We start from the raw sequence: 19,328 nt of genomic DNA on the forward strand, positions 1-19,328 counted from the left end.
CAGACATCAGCCCATCTCTGCAAAGTGATACGGTTCTCTTCCTGGACCCTATTCTATGCTGAATCTTTAACTTTTTTTTTTAAAGATGTTTATTTATTTATTCATGTGAGAGACACAGACAGGCAGAGACACAGGCAGAGGGAGGAGCAGGCTCCATGCAGGGAGCCTGATGGGGGACTCGATCCCAGGACTCCAGGATCACAACCTGAGCCGAACCAAAGACAGACGGTCAACTGCTGAGCCACCCAGGCGTCCCTGGATCTTTAACTTGAAAGCAAGATGCACTTGTGTGAACCCCACCCTATTACTGACCAATCAGACACCCCAGTGTTGGGACAGAAACTTCGTTTTGAAAAAGTTCTTCAGGAGATTCTGATGGGCAAAGCTGGTGAAAAACAGCTCTTCCACTAATCCAAGAGTTCGTAGCAATATCTCCACATTAGACCCACCTAAAGAGATTTTTAAAATCCTAAACTAAATTGGAATCTTGGAGCTGAAACCCAAGCATTGGTATTTTTACCAGCCTCCCAGGTAAATACCAATGTGTACCAAAATTGAGAAGAATCGCTATAAACCAAGGATTGCAGACCAGTGCTTGTGGGCTGAATCTGGTCTACAGTGTTTGTTTGGCCAAAATGTTTTTAAATTTTTTTTAAATTTGGGGTAACCATATGTTTTTCAAGCGTTTGCCACCAGCCCCACCATTCCCTGTTACTCACCACTGACTGTTTCCTTGGTCCCAAGGCCTCCCGACCCCTAAGAGTGTTCAGGACTCTTCCAAAGTGGCAGTGGGACCAGCACTCCTCTTGGCCAAGACTACTGCCTCACAATTTAATAGAACAAAGAAAACAGGGAAGGTTGGGAGAGGAATCATGGAGAGGACAGCCTGGGTGGCTAAAGTGGCACAGACTGATGCCTCCTTGGGAACAAAGTCTATACAGAGATGGAGAGGCAATCTGGAAGGAACAATCCAAGCCAGAGAGGGGGAGAGTATATGTGCAAGATACAGAGTCCAGACAGGGCTCATATTCAGAATGCACAGAGAAAGCCTAGTCAGTAAAAAAAAATAAATAAAAACGAAAAGATAAAGGGGCAGAGAGTCCACAGAAATATGTGCAAAGGTCTTGATTATAGTCACAAAAGGGAAATCCAGATAACCAATAGACTTATGAAAATGGCTCCAACTCCATTAGTAATCAGAAAAATATAAATGAAGACCAAAGGAGAAGAGCTCTCCTAGGGAAAGAGGAAGAATCGAAGGCCCATGTACATTTATCTAAATATTTAAATGTTTTCTATTACTCTGGGAAAACTGTTTAAATATACGTTTTATCAGGATCCCTAGGTGGCTCAGCAGTTTAGCACCTGCCTTTGGCTCAGGGAGTGATCCTAGAGTTCCGAGATCAAGTCCCACATCAGGTTCCCTGCATGGGGCCTGCTTCTCCCTCTGCCTGTCTCTCTCTCTCTCTCTCTCTGTCTCTCTCTCTGTATCTCTTATGAATAAATAAAATATTTAAAAATTATAAAAATGAAATAAAAATATGTTTTATCCATTCAGTTATAATCTTCATAGTATACCTTCAAATACACCTTCAGGGCACCTGGATGGCTCAGTCAGTTGAACTACCAACTCTTGATTTCAGCTCAGGTCATGATCTCAGGGTCATGAGATCAAGCCCTGTGTCAGGCTCCATGCTGAACGTAGAGCCTGCTCAAGATTCTCTCTCTCTGCCTCTGCCCCTCCAAGGCTCATGCACGTACATTCTCCCTCTCAAAACAAAACAAAAACACCAAAAACAAAAAACAAATAGACCTTCATAAAGACAACCTTGCAAATATGAATAAAATTTTTATATGACTGATTCAGTCATTAAATACTAAAAGTGACTGAATTTAATTGATATTTTACCTCTGTGTTCATTACCAGGCCAGTGGTATTTGGATGGGTAGTAAAATAAAGACATAATAATTCATAAATGTTGGTATATATTATTTCCACAAAAGTTATTCTTCTTGCCTTCATTTCAGCCAAATCACTAATTTCAGCAAAATCATAATGTTTTCATATTATTTTTATTCAGTTAACAGTAATAATCTAAAGGATTAAAACTATATTCAATGTATATATAATTTTATTAATTGTTTGAAAATTTAAGATAAGTACAAAAATAAAAAATAAGATTATTTCAGATATCCTTTTGAATTTAAAAAAAATAATTTTTAAATCAATTAAATCTTAGCATTTTTCAATAAATTAAATATCCATCATTATAGCCTTTAATGTCCACCTACTGCTCATGTAAAGGACTAGTATCCCACATCATGTTCATTGTGGCTAGACCAGTAATTCTTACTGGTGGCTATTCTGGATACATTTGGCAATGTCCGGATATAATTTTGATTGTCATAACTGAGATGCTGGTGCTGCTGACATCTGGCAGGTGGATCCCAGGGATGCCGCTGAGCAGTCTACATTTGGACACCTGCAACTGAGAATTATCTGACCCAAAATGTCAATAGTCCCCGGATTGAAAAGCCTCAGTCTAGACTTAACATAATTGCAAATGTAAGAGGGTTACTGGTTGGTTAATGCAGCAAAAGTTGCTCAGCTGCAATGCACAGGGCTGTGAACACTGCAGTAATTCCCGAGTGCCTCTAGAACCACAAATTGGAAAAGGAAAAAAAGCAAGAAATGAAGAAATGGAACTCCACTCCTGCATCCCTGCTGAGGGACTAGCTAGATTTGACAAGCTAATTAAGTGGATTTTCTCTTGCTAAGTGCTTCCCCCATTTTAACCCCCCTGCCTCCCAAGGCAGTGCTGCTCCCTGACGGTGGCTGTGGCACAACCCACACACCTTCACAAAATTTGGACATAGTTAAGTTTTGTTGAGGACACAGGGCAAGAAATGTGCAGAAATAGTTCTCTGAGATCTTGACAGTGTTAGGAAGAAATGTAGGCTCTCGGAAGTGTGGGCCACAGAGCAGGGGCCCCTCTGCCCCGGTTGAAAGTACCAAGCGCTGATTGGAGTGTACGTTTTGTATTACTTTTTTTTCTTGCTTTTTTTTTTTTTTTTTTTTTTTAAGTAGGCTCCATGCCCAACAGTGTGGAGCTCAACTTGGGGCTTGAACTCACAACTGAGATCAAGTCCTGAGCTGAGATCTAGAGTCGGACGCTCAACTGACTGAGCTACCCAGGTGCCCCTGTACCGAACCTCGAATGCAAAAATGTTTGTGAAGAATGTCATATTTACTGTATATTTCTTCAGAAACTACCATCACCCACTGAAGCTAAATAAACATACACACATAGCAATTCCAATTCCAGGTAAATACCCAACAGTGTGGATGAGCCTGGCAAACAAGATGAGTACCTTTTTCTGTTAAGGAAGGCAGTACGTGCACTTTGTAGAAAGTTCAGAAAATCAATGAAAATGAAAAAATTGACATTATTTCCAACTTCCACAGATAAATGTTGTTAACATTTTGACTAAAACAAAAACAAAACAACATTTTGACTGATTTTTTTAAAAAACCTCCTTATGCATATATATAAATAGTAGGGGAAAAAACGTAGTATAGTCTCTTGTTTTAAAAGTGTTATAAGCTTACATGGAAATTAACCTCAATTATAAGCATTTTTGCATATCACTCAATAATTTGCTATGACATAATTTTAGCAGCTGTATGAAGTCCAGTGCATGAAATAAGTACTTAATCAATCTCTTATTAACAGCCATTGACGTCATTTCCAGGTTTCTGCTATATGTCCATCTATCTGTATCTTTCTGATTATTTCCTGGCATGCTTTTTGCAAATGAGAGTCAAAGAATTATGAACATTTTTAAAGTTCTTGATACAACAGATTGTATAGATACAAAGTTCTTGATAGAATAAATTGTTTTTCCAAAATATAGCCGCAGCTCACATTCCTTTCAGGAGTGTACTAGACTGCCCTCTTCACAGCACCTGCTCCAAGTCTGAGCATTATTGTTTTTTAGCCTTGCTCAAAAATGGGAAAAAAAAATACTAATACCTTTTCTATATCTATGAAAAAATGCCTTTGAACTTTGATAGGGATTGTATTTGCTCAAAGATGGAAAACTGTATCTTATTTAGCTTATTTCTCCCTGATTACTAGTGATGTTAAATATATTTTTTCTAAGTTTTATTATTCTATAGAAACAGGAATATCACTATTCTGAAAGAGCAGAGTCTAATATATGGAAATTTAAACTTAAAACAAAAATATTCACAATAGGGAACTATGTGTATTATTGTACATCACTGTATAATCCTATAATGTTCTCTACAATAATTCTGTCACTATAAAGAAGCATAAAATATTAAAAACTGTAACTGACACAGTGAACACATCAACATATAGGATACAACAAAAACATAACCCTGACTCTTTAAAATGCATTCAGTGGGGCAAGTTTCCACCCTGCCTGGGATGGAAACTCTGGTGTTACTTTTCTGCTCATTCGTAGGTATTAGATAGTCTTACAATCACTTACAAACATAGGCTCAATTTGCTAACTAGATTTCCGGAATCAGAATAATCAAAATTCCCAACTTGATTTAGAGTTAAACCTTCCCCTCCCCCAGCTAGCCTGACTCTAGGGAACCAGGAAGGAGGGGTGTGATCACTCCACTTTTCTTCCTCACCTTTCCTCTCTACTTGCTAAGTGGCTTCTGGTCTTTTCAGAGAGTTACACCGGACAGGGGACAGAGAAAGTTCTTATCTGTCTGGTACTATGATGATGGCATTTCAAACTCTGGGGGTCTGGTGAGTATTTAAGGCCAATTCCTTCATGAGCATGTTCAAGGATTTATCAGACATCCCCTTGTTGGGATCCACTAGTCCCCGAGAGGGAAGGGAAATTCTGTTCTTCCAGCTGCTTCTCCCTTGCCCCCTCTCCTGGTTTTTCAGTGGTTTCTCCAGCACAGAACTCTTTCTGTTGGAGTCCACTTGCTCCGCCTCGCTGTCCTTCTGCACAGTGCCAGAGGGCATCTCTCTCTTAGGTGACTTGTCTCCAGCTCATAAGAAACTTAATGCAGATTCTTCATCTGTTCTCGGTGGCAGTGCAGTGACTTCCAAATTCAGCCTTTGACTCCCTCTCTCTGCTGGTGACTGTTTAGAGGTAACCATATTCTCTAATCTTAAAATTTCTTGGTCAGGTGCAAGAAGTTAAATCCAATGTCCCGCCATAACTGCACTATTTCAAATCTACTGAAGACTCTTGAAAATTGACCAAAATTCTCCACCTCACCCTGAAGTCACACCCTTTTCCATGACTTCAATGATTCTCCAAGCAAGAGGCAGAGTTTATTTTCCTTTCCTTGAAAATTGGCTGGTCTAGTGAATTGATTGGCCAACACAATGTAGTGGAGGTTAGGATGTACTTTTCCAAGCATAGACCTGGAGAGGCCTTGTACACTTGTGTTTGCTCACTTGGATCTCTGCCACTGTCTTGCGAACAAACCTAGTCTAGCCTGAGAGACAACATGGAGCAAAATGGAGTCGGCTAATTTTTCCCAGATTCGTAGGGGGCTCAGACAAGATCAACAGTTGACTACACAAGTATAAGCAGGACCATTCTAGACGTGCTAACCCTGGCCAATCTGCATGTGCACTAAATGAACTCTTATTAACCTTCTGAGGGACCTCCATACTGTCTTCCTTAGTGGCTGCACCAATTTACACATCCACTAACAGTGCACTAGGGTTCCCCTTTTTCTACATCTTCACCAACATTTTTTATTTCTTGTCTTTTTGAGGACAGCCATTCTAACAGGTGCGAAGTGATACTTCATTGTGGTTTTGATTTGCATTTCCCTGATGATGAGTGACATTGAGCATCTTTTCATGTGTCTGTTGGCCATCTCCCTATGTCTTCTTTAGAAAAATGTCTGAATAGGTCTTTTGTCCATTTTTAATGTAATTTTGTTGTTGTTTTGCTGTTGAGTTGTTTGAGCTCCTTACATATTTTGGATATGAACTCCTTATCAGATACATGGCTTACAAATATTCTTCCCATTCCGTAAGTTGTCTCTTTACTCTTGTTGATTGTTTCCTTTGCTGTGTAGAAGCTTTCAGCTTGTTGCTCTCCTATTTGTCTATTTTTAGTTTTGTTGTCTGTGCTTTTGCGGTCATATCTTAAAAAATCATTGCTCAGACTACTGTCAGGAATATTTTTCCCTATATTTTCTTCTTAGGAGTTTATAGTTTTGGGTCTTACATTTAAGTCTCTAATCCATTTTATGTTGCTTTTTGTACATGGGATGAGATAGGGGTCCAATTTCTTCTGTGGTTGGATATACAGTGTTCCCAACATCATTTATTGAAGAAATTATCTTTTCCTCATTATGTGGTCATGGTACCTTTGTCAAAGATCGTTGACAATACATTTGTGGATTTATTTCTGGGCTCTCTATTCTGTTCCATTGACCTATGTGTCTGTTTCTGATGTCATACCATACTACTTGGATTGTTATAGCTTTGTAATATATTTTTAGATAGGAAGTATGATGCCTCTAGCTTTGTTCTTCTTTCTCAAGAGTGCTGAAGCTATTTAAGGTCTTTTGTGGTTCCATATGAGTTTTAGTATTTTTTTCTATGTCTATGAAAAATGCCTTTGAACTTGATAGGGATTGTACTGAATCTGTAGATTGAATCTTGGGGATTTCATAGTTATTACATTATGGTACCTGAGTCAAAATTTCCAACTAACATGCTGTTACATTCCTAGAAATGTGTCTATTAGTTTCACTTTCCCTTTTGCTTATTGTAGGTAACATTTAACTTATAAATGCCAGTGCCTGGTGATTTCTGCCTCATTACTGACATTGTAGATTGTGATCCAGGTGTCTAAAGTGGTCTTTGGACACCAGGCAAAGCTACTCACTCATTGTGATACCAAGAAGCAAGTTGCGTTCTTTTTCACACCCAATATCTCAGGTATGGGTAGAACACTTTTATGATGCATGAAGGGCAGTTATTAATGACCTCATTTAATAGATGAGAAAACCGGGGCATAAAGGGATGAAGCAAGTGGGTCAAGGTCAATTAGAACCTAGGATTCCTGACTTCTGCCCGGATTGTTTCTTGCTTTCCCTCTCATTTACACCTCTGTGCCCATTCCAACTTTCTGGGTCAAGGGTCTTGTGACCTTGAAATCTCTTAATCAAGGGAATATAATCAAAGATACAGACAGATACTTGGCTTGGCACTTTCTTTAAGAGGTCAGGCTAACCCTTGATTTAAAATCTCTCAAAGGCAAGGACCAGGCATTCTCTTCAATAAACAGTAAACAAGCTGACTATAAAAGGAAAATTACAGTCACATGGGGTTACACAGCCTATTTATTTGAATTTCAGTTATTGTTACGAGAATTTATGGTATATTTATCATCATGAAAAGCATTTATCTTCAGGCAACTAAAGCAATAAGAAAGGCGTAGCATTTAATTTTACCCACAACGTTTCCTTTAATCCAATCTGACACTGCAAAAAAAAAAAAAAAAGAATCAGTTAGGATTTACTGGCTCAGGATAATCCCTAATTCTCAGATGGCAGCTGCCAGAGAAGCTAATTAAGTCAGATTGACTGCTGGGCTTCATTTTTATTTGGATTTTTTTTTTAAATGAATGAGGGTAGCAGATCAATAGCATATGTACAGCCTGGACTCAAATTCTAAGATGATATCTGCCAGCTGGATTCTGTGCCCTTCTGAGGCTACATCCACAGAAGCAAGTTTCTGGGAGGATGGTGCCTTTCAAGTATTAGCAAGAGCCAAAGCCCTCTGGGCTGGGTTCAACAGCAGGACTACCAGAGATGTCTGAGCACTAAATTCAGATAGGTTTGATCTCATTCCATCACTTACTGTGTGACTGTGGGCAAGCTGATTCACCATTCTGAGCTTCTGTTTCCTCATCTATAAAATGGGCATAATACTGCCTACTGCACAGGCTGTTAAAGGGAACTAAAGTTCACAGAGTATGTAATCACTGGATGGTAAGAGCCTGACACACATTATGCTCTGTTACACCAGGTCTTCACTGTGTAGTGTTGTCTTTTAGAAAAAGTTCACTCCTCCATTCATTTGTTAAACTAATATTTACTGAGCCCCTATAATGGGCTGTGGTGCTGACTGCTGGGGACAAACCCGTGAACAAGATGGATCAAATATTGGCCATGATAGTGTTTACACTCTCACTGAGGGAGATTGTCAGTATACAAATAAAAAAAGTCTTGGAAAGAATCAGTACGATAGATAAGGTAGAGAGTGAGGAATGATATCTCATGGCCAAAGAAGGCCCTAGGAACATTAGGATTGAGACTGGAATGATGGTCTTGGGAAGTGCTGGGAGGAGGGTGAGCACAGTTTGCGGGTAGAGAGCAGGAAAGAGGAAGACAGGACCTGAAGAACCTGGAGATGAGGCTGGGGTTGGGCTGGGGCCACTTCAGGTGGGATATCCTCACTATGGGTAAGCAAACTGTGAGGGGGCCAGGTAATAAATGTTGAAGACTGCGTAGGTCAGAGAGACTCTATCAAATTTACTCAATTCTGCTGTTGGAGCTGAAAACAGCCATAGGCAATATGTAAAGATTGCACATGGTTGTGTCCCAATAAAACTTTGTTGATAAAAACAGACGGTACTCCTTGGTATTTATCCAAAGGATAAAACATAGTGATTCAAAGGGACACATGCACCTCAATGTTTATTGCAGCAATGGTCACAATAGCCAAAATATGACATGGAAAGAGCCCAGATGTCCATCAATGGATGAATGGATAACAAAGATGTGGTAAAGGTATACTTTTATAATATAACATATATAATGATATATATTATAAATACATCATTCATTATAAATATGTAAGTAAACATAACATGTATATAATGGAATATTAGCCATCAAAAAGAATGAAATCTTGGCATTTGCAATGACATGGATGAAGCTAGAGGGTATTATGCTAAGCGAAATAAGTCAATCAGAGAAATACAAATACCATATAATTTCACTCATATGTGGAATTTAAGAAACAAAACAGATGAATATAGGGGAAGGGAAGGAAAAATAAAATAAGGACAGAGAGGAGGCCAACCATAAGAGACTCTAAAATATAGGGAACAAACTGAGGGTCGCTGGAGGGGAGGGGGGCAGGGAGATGGGGTAACTGGGTGATCGGCATTAAGGAGGGTAACTTGATGTAATACGCAAATTAAGGAGGGTAACTGGGTGTTATATGTAACTGGTGAATCACTAAGCTCTACCCCGAAGCTAATAATACAGTATATGTCAACTAACTTGAATGTAAATTAAAAAAAACCTTCCACACCAAAAAAACAAAACAAAGAAAAACCCAGATGGCCAGTGGGATTTGACACACAGGCTGTTGTTTGCCAGTCCTTGGTTTAAATACCAGTGATGCGTTTGAAGCTTATTCCAGGTACGATGCACTGTCATTAGAAGGCGTGGAGCAGGAGCGGGCCACGGTCTGAGCCGGGGCTGTGACTGTCATCTGGGGCTTCATGCCAATAATGTGCTGAATTACAGCAGGGCCCCCAGGCGCTCTGCCCAGGAATCCCAGGGGCATCCAAAGCCAATGAATGAGAAGAATTAAAAGAAGAAAGGTGGAGGAGGAGGAACTGGAGCAAGAGAACGAGAGGAAGAAGATACGGAGGAGGGAGAGGTGAAGAAGAGGAAGAACAGAAAAAAAAATGTACCTTGTATTGAGTAAGAATGGCTTTGGGTCTGGCTTCCTTCTCTCACTGTTACACCCATGAACACCTAATGTGGTGGAGTTGTGGTATTGTGTTTATCACTGTTCTAAGGCATTCCATTGTGTGAACATATCACAATTTATTTATACATTTCCTGTTGCCTACTTAACAAGAAGTACTTGGGTAGCCAGGAGCCCTCAAAGGTTTGACTTTGGTGTCAGCACCCAGAGCTGGTCTTACAGCTAGGCCCTGGGCCATGTCAGGCTGGCTCTGGGGCCTCTGGGGCTCCTCCTTGATCTCTGCAGGTCCTAACATGACTGGGGTTCCCCACAAACTCTGGCCCAAGCCCCACTCTTTGAACCTGAGCCAGTTGACTTCAGATAAACCTAGATCAGTGCCTGGGCAGTGTACACAGGAGGAGGTAGTGATGGGGTGGGGCTTTCAGTGTTCAGTCCATTTGTCCCCACCTGGCTGAAGGTCACAGACCCATGCTGGAATGATCATACCTGTTGCTAGACCATTGGTGTATTGCCATAAGAGTAGGAAAGTAGCCACTGCCCTGAATTTCCTCTGTATGTCCCTCCTCCCTAGCCCCCCAGGCCCTGCCTGGGGCCACTCTGGATGTCTAGCAGCCTGCCAGCCTGCCACAGCTCCCATGCCCCAGCCTCTGCCCCTCTGGCCAATGCAAGTCTGGACCTGATGGGAGGAAGGGGTACCTAGTACTGTGCTCATACCCTGGCCTGCAGATCTGTGATAGCCACCAGCCCCCCAAGACTGGGACCGCCTCACGTCACCACAGTATCCATCATGCATGGTGCCAGTTGTTAAGCATTTGAAATATCACATCTGCCTCCTCAGACAGTTGGAGTGAGAATTACTTTGATGACTGAATTTGATCCTTGATGAGAGAGCTACCAAGAACGTGAGTAATGATACTCTCAATGGAGACCCTGATAAGGACCATAATAGCTGACATTTACTCAGCTCTTAAACATCCCAGGCCTGGTGCCAAGCATGTTACATGTATGAGCTCATACAATCCTCACAACATCACTCTGGGGTGGGGGCTGCAATGATTTCCATTTACAGGTATAGAAATTAAGGTCAATTAAATTGTTCAGGACCACACAGTCAGTCAATGGCCAAGCTGGGATTCAAACCCAGGCAACCTGACTCCAATGCCTAGAAAGTAAAAGACAAGATAAATAAGCACATGCATTTATTTTCCTTATGCATTTGTTTCCCTGTCCTTCCTGGAAGTAGAAACGGTATGCAAAGGAGATAGAGCCTAGAATCCGAGCAGGGGTGGAATAAACACCCTGCCTTAACTGTTTACCTTTACTTACAGTTCACTTTTATTTTATTTATGGCCATTAATTCTTGACATTCCTCCCATGAAGAAATTTGGGTTATGTCACTTCCCCTTGACCTGGTTGGGCCTGTGACTACCTCAGGGAAGGGGTTATGGCAGGAGTATTGCTATGTCACTTCTGAGGTGAGACTGTAAAAGGCCATGCAGCTCTTTGTCACTGGAGAATGTTCCCTACCTGGGCCTTCAGCAGCTAGACCTCCCTGAGACCACCATCAGGACAGGCCACATGGAGGTGCTCTAGTCAGCGGTCTGGCTAAATCCAGCCTCCCTTCATCCTAGCTCCAGATCTGGGAGTATGTATGAGGAAGTCATCTCAGCCTTGATTTCCCTAGTCTACTGAATCCTGCCCCATACCATGCCCGACCCCGCACAGCCATTGAAGTCATCTCATGGAGGCCCCAGCCATCAACAGAGGAGAGAGAAATGCCTGCTGTGCCCTTTCCAACAGCTTGACTCACAGACTCCACAAAGAGAATAAACTGGTGGTTAGTCTAGCCACATAGTCTTATTGAGATTTGTTATGCAGCCAGAGCTAACTGGAAACCTGCCTGTAACAGTCAGAGTCCAGATTAGGAGGAGATATATACCAAGAAATGTATTGCAAGGAATTGGCTAAAGTGATTGTTGGCAAGTCCGAAATCTGTAGGGCAAAGCATGAGGAAGGGCAGGCGGGAGGTGAGAGCAGTATGGGAATACAAATTCCAGGTTGGAATCTCACATACATCATCCCACCTAATACAAGGTGCCCAGAGTGACACGGTGGGGCAGAGAGAACCATTGGGCCAGCATCTGGGCATGGGAAGAATGTGATCCCCAAGGAGGGCATGTTGGAGGGATGAATAAAGGATAAGAAGGAGGTGGCCATGGGGCCTAAAGGGTGGGAGATGGGGCAGAGAGACATACATGTCAGCAGAAGGATCAGTATCAGTGTGGCTGGAGCAAAGGGTGCTCCAGGGAGCGGGGCAGGAGGCTGGGCAAGGGGCCTCACTCCCCACAGAGGGCTCTGCCTGTGAAGGCATTTGGACTTCATTCTGAAGGAGACACAAACAACACACTATGTTACAGTGTTGTTTGTTCTCCACGACACACAAATCTTGCTGTGTCATTTCCTCTCATACGGCAATGTCAATGAGGTAAATGATTAAAAAATACAAATGGTGCCAGTAATGATCCACTGACGGTGAGCAACTCTGCTGTTTCCTGCCTCCTACATCATCTCCAAAGTGATAGATTTGGTTCTTCATATAAAATTTCTCTTGTGCCATTGAAGAGTATGTGGGAAACATGACTCAAGGCAATGTCACCCAATACCATAAGAAAAAACAATGATGTCAATGGTGAGAATTCCAAGCAACAAGCCGCTTGTCAGCTTTAAATGTTGGGCTCCTCACAGCTCTGTCCTGAGTCCACCACTTTACCAACACCCTCTCCCAGATGTTCTCATCGACCCCCTTGGTAATACATGCCATGTATGTATGCTAGTGACTCCCCAATTTATCTTCCCATCCTTGACTGCCCCTCCACACTCCAAATCCATATATCCCCCTGCCTACTTGACATCTCCACTCAGATGTTTAATGGGCTCTCAACATGTCCAAAAAGGAACTCTTGACCTCCTCACAATGTGCTTTTCCCCTAATCCTTCAGGTACTATTTCTTAAGTCAGACCCTAGAGGTTATCCTTCATCCCTCCTTTTATTCATCCAACCCATCCATTGTGTAGAAAATCTTTATCACCAACATGCATCCCGGATGTATACCTTCCTCTCTCCTCTAATGCAACCTCTGTAATGGAGGCCACCACCCCCCTTGCCATGAATTACTACATCTGCACTCTGGTTCCTCTGCTACAATTCTTGCAACCTTCCACTGTTTCCTCCACCAACCAACAGAAAGGATCTTACAACAAAAATGGAATCATACCCTTAAAACCCTTCAATAGCTGTCTGATCATATTTGGAATAAAACTCACTTCCTCTCACACTTTGGGCCTACAAAGCTCCATGTTATCTAGTCCATGCCTGTCTCTCCAGACTCATCTAGGTCACTCTTCCTTCACATGTCTCCTCTTACTCCCCAATATACTGAGCTCCCCCACCTCACATGCATCCCTCTCTCTGCCCAGAATGTTAGCTCCACCACTCTTTGTTTGGGTAAATCCAATCTTTTCAAAGTCAGAAGGCCTTGCCTTCCTTGACACCTATGCCTGTACTAGAATCCCTCCTGCCGTTCTTTAACGTACCTTTTGACTTGACTCCTACTACAGCTTGCCATTTATTCAGATGTCAGTCTACTTGTTGACCCTCTATCAGTGTCAACTAGTGTCCTCTTTCCCTAGCACCTAGAACAGTGCCTGGCACATATGTGTGCTCAATAAGTAAGTACAGAATGAATGCAGACTGTATAATGCCTTCATTTGTTGCTGATTAGGAAGGACAAGAATCCTGCCACAAGTGCACACTTATGAGGCGTACTTTGTGAGGATTTTCTTGCTGATATATTTCTTACACAAGATGTGTTCCATTTAGGTCATAGAGATTTCAAAAGAGAGGGGTCCCAAAAATACTTAGGTGAAGAAGTCAAAAAAGTCTTGGTCCGAGACCCTGAAGGCAGGGCCTGGGTTGGGGGTGGCTGCTGTGTGTGTGTGTGTGTGTGTGTGTGTGTGTGTGTGTGTGTGACATGCCAAGTCCACTTATAAAGGTCTGTTGTGTGACCACAGATCAGTCCTGCTTGATTACCTAATTCAGTTCAGCCAAATTACCCGACACTGAGGAGGCAAGAACCTCTGTTGGCTGAGGCCTATAGCCAGGCATTCTTATTTCTAGGACCCTTGCCCATGTTCACACTGTGCAGTAGACTGGGTAGGATCGACCATAGGGGAGGAATCAATTTGAATCCTGAGACAGTACCTGTTTCTCAGAAAGAAAGCACCAACAATGACAAAGAGAGTCAGGGGTAGTTTAGGGGAAAGCGGTGCTGTGAGAACAGAACTGATAAGAACATGGGTAGGGCTGGGGCTTGATCTCTCTGGGGAAGTCACTTTGCCTTTCAAGGCCACAATTTCTTCATCGGGAAGGCATGGTTTCCAAACTTCCCTTTTTAAATATTCATAGTTTTAAAAATCGAGGCATGGTTTACATTTGCTTCTTCCCCATGGCAGCCCCTGAGTCCCCTCTGTGGAACCCTTGGGCTCCTGCATTGGTGGCCCTAACCAATCCTTCTGGGTTATGGGTCTGGTCTGAGGGAGGGTCCCTGGTGCTCCTCCTCCTGGCCACCAGCATGGCAACACCTGGGGAAGCTTTCTCCTGCTCACTTGAGCCAACACTAAGATTTTTCTGAACTTAGGAAAGATCCAGGATAGAAATGCACATTCACTAATGACTTATTACAGATTATGGTGAATATATATGGTATATCATAGAAATTTATGATAAATTTAAGTGGTGATTTTAAGTATGTCATATACTCTCTTACAAATCCACCCAATTTCCCCCAACCTTCCAATTTTTCCAGTGAAAATCACTGGGCAAATTTAAATGCCTCGTATGTATTATTGGCAGAATCAATTCCTGTAACTGTCTTTGTATAGATAATAAGGCTGTTCTCTAGACTCTTGCAATTCAAATGTGATCTTTGCACACACAGCATAAGCATGACCTGGCAATTTGTTATAAATGCAGAATCTCGAGCGTCATACCCATATTTACATTTTGTTTTTTGAGGGTTTTTTCCCCTAAATACTTATCTCTCTTATACTGTCTTCACTAATGCTCTATACCCAAATCTAGGTCAATTTTTGTACAGGTTCTTTTTCAGAGAAAAACATCATCAGCCTTTTCCCACTATCTTCAAAAGCTGATCTTAGTATATAAGATAAAGCTCATATTTCCTAGAGTCACTTAACAACAGATATAATTTACACAGTAGGAAGGTATGTATATATCCTAAGGGAATATGGACTTTTATTTTTTAGACCAAAATTTCTACTTCTTGTTTAAGTGAGGTAGCAGACAGTATTACCTCATTTGAGTAATAAAAGAGATTTTATTACTAATAAAATGTGTTGTTAAAATTCCTAAGTGAAGATGACTGCAAAATTCAAGAACCAAAGTTTGCCACACCCTACGTCATTTCTACCACTACTGCTTAGGTGCTGGGTTCAGAACAACCAGGAGGAGAATCACCTAAATGACACGTGCCATCGCTTTGACTGGTATGTTTCAAATTGGTGACCTACATGTACGATGGAATCATCTCCAGAGAAGGTACAATCACTGTCAAGCATCATCTCAAAATTAAACAAAATGATAGGAACAGACTTGAAAGGGAATTGCATTTGGAACCAGAGTTCCCAGGATCTGGTCTTATACATCTGACCCTGGCTAGTTCTGTGGCCTTGGATACTCTCTTAACATCTCTGGCCTTGGTTTCTGCATTTTGAAAAATATATTAGATTTGATGAACCCAGGAGCTGTTGCCAGATCTAAAATACTGTGGTGCCATCCAATTCCTTTCCTCAAGCCTGAAGGAGATACATTTTCATCCCTGATATATTCCTACAGAGATTATAAATTTCCAAGATGCAAGTCTCATCAGCTCCCCCAAATCTTGTGAACATGACCTCAATTTGCCTTTTTCATTTAATCAGCATTCATATTATATTCATATGAATATTCATGTTCATAGTGAATGCCATGAGCCAACGGCAGATGTGGGAGGAAAATTGCAAGAAGATTCCCCACCCCAACCCCACCCCAATCAGGGCAATTCTTTTCCTTCTCCTATATGTCCTTGCAAATTAAATAGAGATTCTGGGGATAATGCTCTCTATATTAAAGGTAATTTTGAAGTAAGTTGGAAGCACTGCAAAATAGCAGCGGCTGGGTAACTCGAAGCACCATCACAAGTCACAAGCACCCCAGAGGTGGACGATTGCCCCGACTATTCATGAGGCAACAGTTCTGGGACAGAGGCTCCTACTGCCCACAATGCCACAAATACATCACGCTATGGGTTCTGAGAATTTTCTATATGACTGGGCATTACATTGGTGGTGGTGGTGAACCTGAATCAGTGTGTCTGCGGAGGTGATTTTAACTCTCCCCTTGGCTGCAGACTTCACTCTCCCTATTACCCTTCCATCTATTTCACACATTTATACTATCAGCCTGGCTTCTGGCTTCTGGCTTCTGGAAGCACTTATATTTACAGCTCTGACCCATTTCCCTCTCTTGATCATCATTTATTCCACCATCATGCCTCTCTTTACTATTTCTGATTAACATTTAGCCTCACTATCTCGCAAAGCTGGGACTGACTCACTAGAACTTCTCCCAGCTAATGCCTGGTTACACCTGCATGCGGCAGACCCGGCCCACCTTGCATTTGGACTCTGTCCTCCCTGTATTCATTCCTCTGAATTCTTCCTTGTGGATATAACATTTGCTGACACTTTTACTAAAGTGTCCTTAAACCGTTCAAATCTGTCTTTCTAAGTTGCTAAGGACAACATCCAGTTTGTTGTGTGTTTTTTTTTTTTTAGGAGGGCAAATAAATATTTATCTGTCATATCAGCCATTAAAATATCATCAAATGCAGTGCACTCTGGTCAACCATGTCCATGAAGCTAACAGAAATATGTATATCCCCAAAATCGCTTGCACCTGGCTTGGGACACGATCACTTACTTAATCATGCACACACATTTTAGGACTGACGCACACAGCTACTTCATAGACAACCTGATGTCCTCTCAAGTCAGCCTCCCTGTCGGCATTCTGGCGACAGAGACCAAAGCAAGTCTACATACCTTTAACTGTGCATTATCACTGAATGAAATGATTGCTGTAAAGGCCCCCAGACAAATTCCTGAGCATCTCATCCAGGCTGAGTCTGAGCTAAAGACTCCGGAGCTAGGACCCTTTGGCAGTGCTGTGGTCTGAAGCAGGAATCACACTGGAGAGCCTCTTGCTCTGAGCCCCTCCTCATCCAGGGCAGGCATTACTAGTTGATCAACCACGCGAAAAGAGGCTTGATTAATTGGTAACATTTACTTGTGTTTTCAGGGGTAACTTCTGTTCACCACTTCTTTTCTAGATTATAATGCAATTTGTCCAAATAGTTCATGCTACATTCAATTTACAATCATTTGAGATACATGTTTGACTGGCAGTTCTTGCTGATGTGCTGCAATGAAGCCTGCTAACAGACACACTCCATCCTCTCGGGGTGTCCCCACTCGGGGAAAGACAAAGAGAACACACACACATGGAACCCTTCCCAGCAATGTTGACCACACTAGTAATTTTTCATTCATAAACACTACAGCCCTCCTGACACTTGATGAAAAACACAGTACAAAAGAGAAGGTCCAAGAGAAATAAACAGAATAGCTGATCACATAAAAAATAATACAGGGAAAAGAAATGCACTTATGGAAGATCTAAATAGGGTCCTGATTCTAGTCACAAAATAAGAACAGATTGCGTGGAAGAAGAAACCACCATCAGGAAACCACAAAGAGGTCTTGGAAATAAAAAAATTATTAAAGCCAACATCACCTGGATCAACATAACAGCCAGAAAAAAGAGTCAAGAGAGACATGGAATTAAAGGGAAAAGAGATGAATAAAATGGAGGACAATAATAAAATGAAGATTGGTCCAAAGAACTTAACATCCACTTAATGGAAATTCTGGAAAGAGAGGATAGGTAGAATGGAGAGGGTATAGGGACATAAATAGAAAAAATGTCTGGACTTGAAGACATGCAATTCACACACAGACTTCATAATGAAAGGGCCCGTCAGTTACCACACAGGGCCCTGAACACCAGCTGCACGCTGGAGACTCTCACATCAGCCTCCCTAACCCTTCACCTGTCCCGGATGTCTGGCACATACACTGGACTCCAATGGTCTCTTTGGCATCTCGACTTAGATGTGATTTTCTCTTCTCAACCTTTGCTCCCCATATCTCCACTCTCGCAGTTAAAGTCACAGCATTCACCTAGTTGCCCAGATGAAAACCCAAGTCATTCCTGATCTCAGTTTCTCTCCTGCCACATCACGTCCAATTAAAACCCCAATCTGCCCACGTCTCCCCCTCTCTACTGCTACACTCTGTTCCCAACCATCCCTGGCCCCTGATTTACAGCAACAGCTTCCTACCTGGGCTTCCTGTTTCTATTCTGGACCCCCGTCACCCCCTCCACCCCCTGCTTCATTTATAGCCAGAGTGATCTTTTAAAATATAAATGAGATTGTAGTACTCCTTAATTTACCGAGGATAAGATCCAAGATCCACACTGGCTCTGCAGAGTCTACTCCTATTTGCCCTTGGTCCTTATTTCCTGTGGTTTTCACCTTTACTAACTCTCCAGCCATCCTGGCTTATTTCTGTTCCCCAACACTGTGAGTCCATTCCCATCTTGGTCCTTTGGGAGCATGTTCCCTTTATTATAATGTTCTTTCCCAGATAAACCCAGGGTTCCTCATTATTCAGGGCTGCATTTTTTTTTTAATTTTTATTTATTTATGACAGCCACACACAGAGAGAGAGAGAGGCAGAGACACAGGCAGAGGGAGAAGCAGGCTCCATGCACCGGGAGCCCGATGTGGGATTCGATCCCGGGTCTCCAGGATCGCGCCCTGGGCCAAAGGCAGGCGCCAAACCGCTGCGCCACCCAGGGATCCCTCAGGGCTGCATTTAATGCCACCTCCTCAGAGAGGCTTCCCCTGACTGCTTCTCCTAAAGGACCCCTTATCCTGTCTCAGCTTGTTACCTTATTCCTGTTCTATTTTCTTTTTGGTACTTATCAGTATCTGCAGAATCTCATCTACTTGTTCTTACTTTATCGTCTCTTTCCCACACCAGAATGTAACCTCCATGAGAATGGGGAAGTTATTGCTGTTTCTAGCTCCTAGGCTTCCTTGAAATCAATATCTACAATAAGTATCTGTTGAATGAGTAAGCAAACATCTATCTATCTATCTATCTATCTATCTATCTATCTATCTATCTATCTATCATCTATCTATCTATATCTCATCACAACATTTTAGAACACCAAAAATAAAGAATAGATCCATAAGTTCCCAGGAAAATGATACTGGTTACCTACAAAAGAATCAGAACCAAAATGGTATGTCTGCATACCAGATGCACGTCACATCTGCATCCTTCCAGAAGTTCCTTTGCAGGCAACATCCTCCGCAATCCCTTCTA

General features: G+C 42.0%; 1 protein-coding gene across 1 annotated transcript in view; it reads right to left on the reverse strand.

The window, feature by feature from the left end:
- Positions 1–7,382: 7,382 nt before the first annotated feature.
- PLCL2 (phospholipase C like 2) overlaps positions 7,383–19,328 on the reverse strand; it is a 206,715-nt gene continuing 194,769 nt past the window's right edge. Inside the window, exon 7 of the mRNA XM_041734109.1 lies at positions 7,383–7,507. Coding sequence (XP_041590043.1) covers positions 7,442–7,507 — 66 coding nt within the window. The 3' untranslated portion in view covers positions 7,383–7,441. The remainder of the gene's footprint in view (positions 7,508–19,328) is intronic.

This window comes from Vulpes lagopus, chromosome 19 (genome assembly GCF_018345385.1).
Source record: "Vulpes lagopus strain Blue_001 chromosome 19, ASM1834538v1, whole genome shotgun sequence".
Classification (NCBI taxonomy): Eukaryota; Metazoa; Chordata; class Mammalia; order Carnivora; family Canidae; genus Vulpes; species Vulpes lagopus.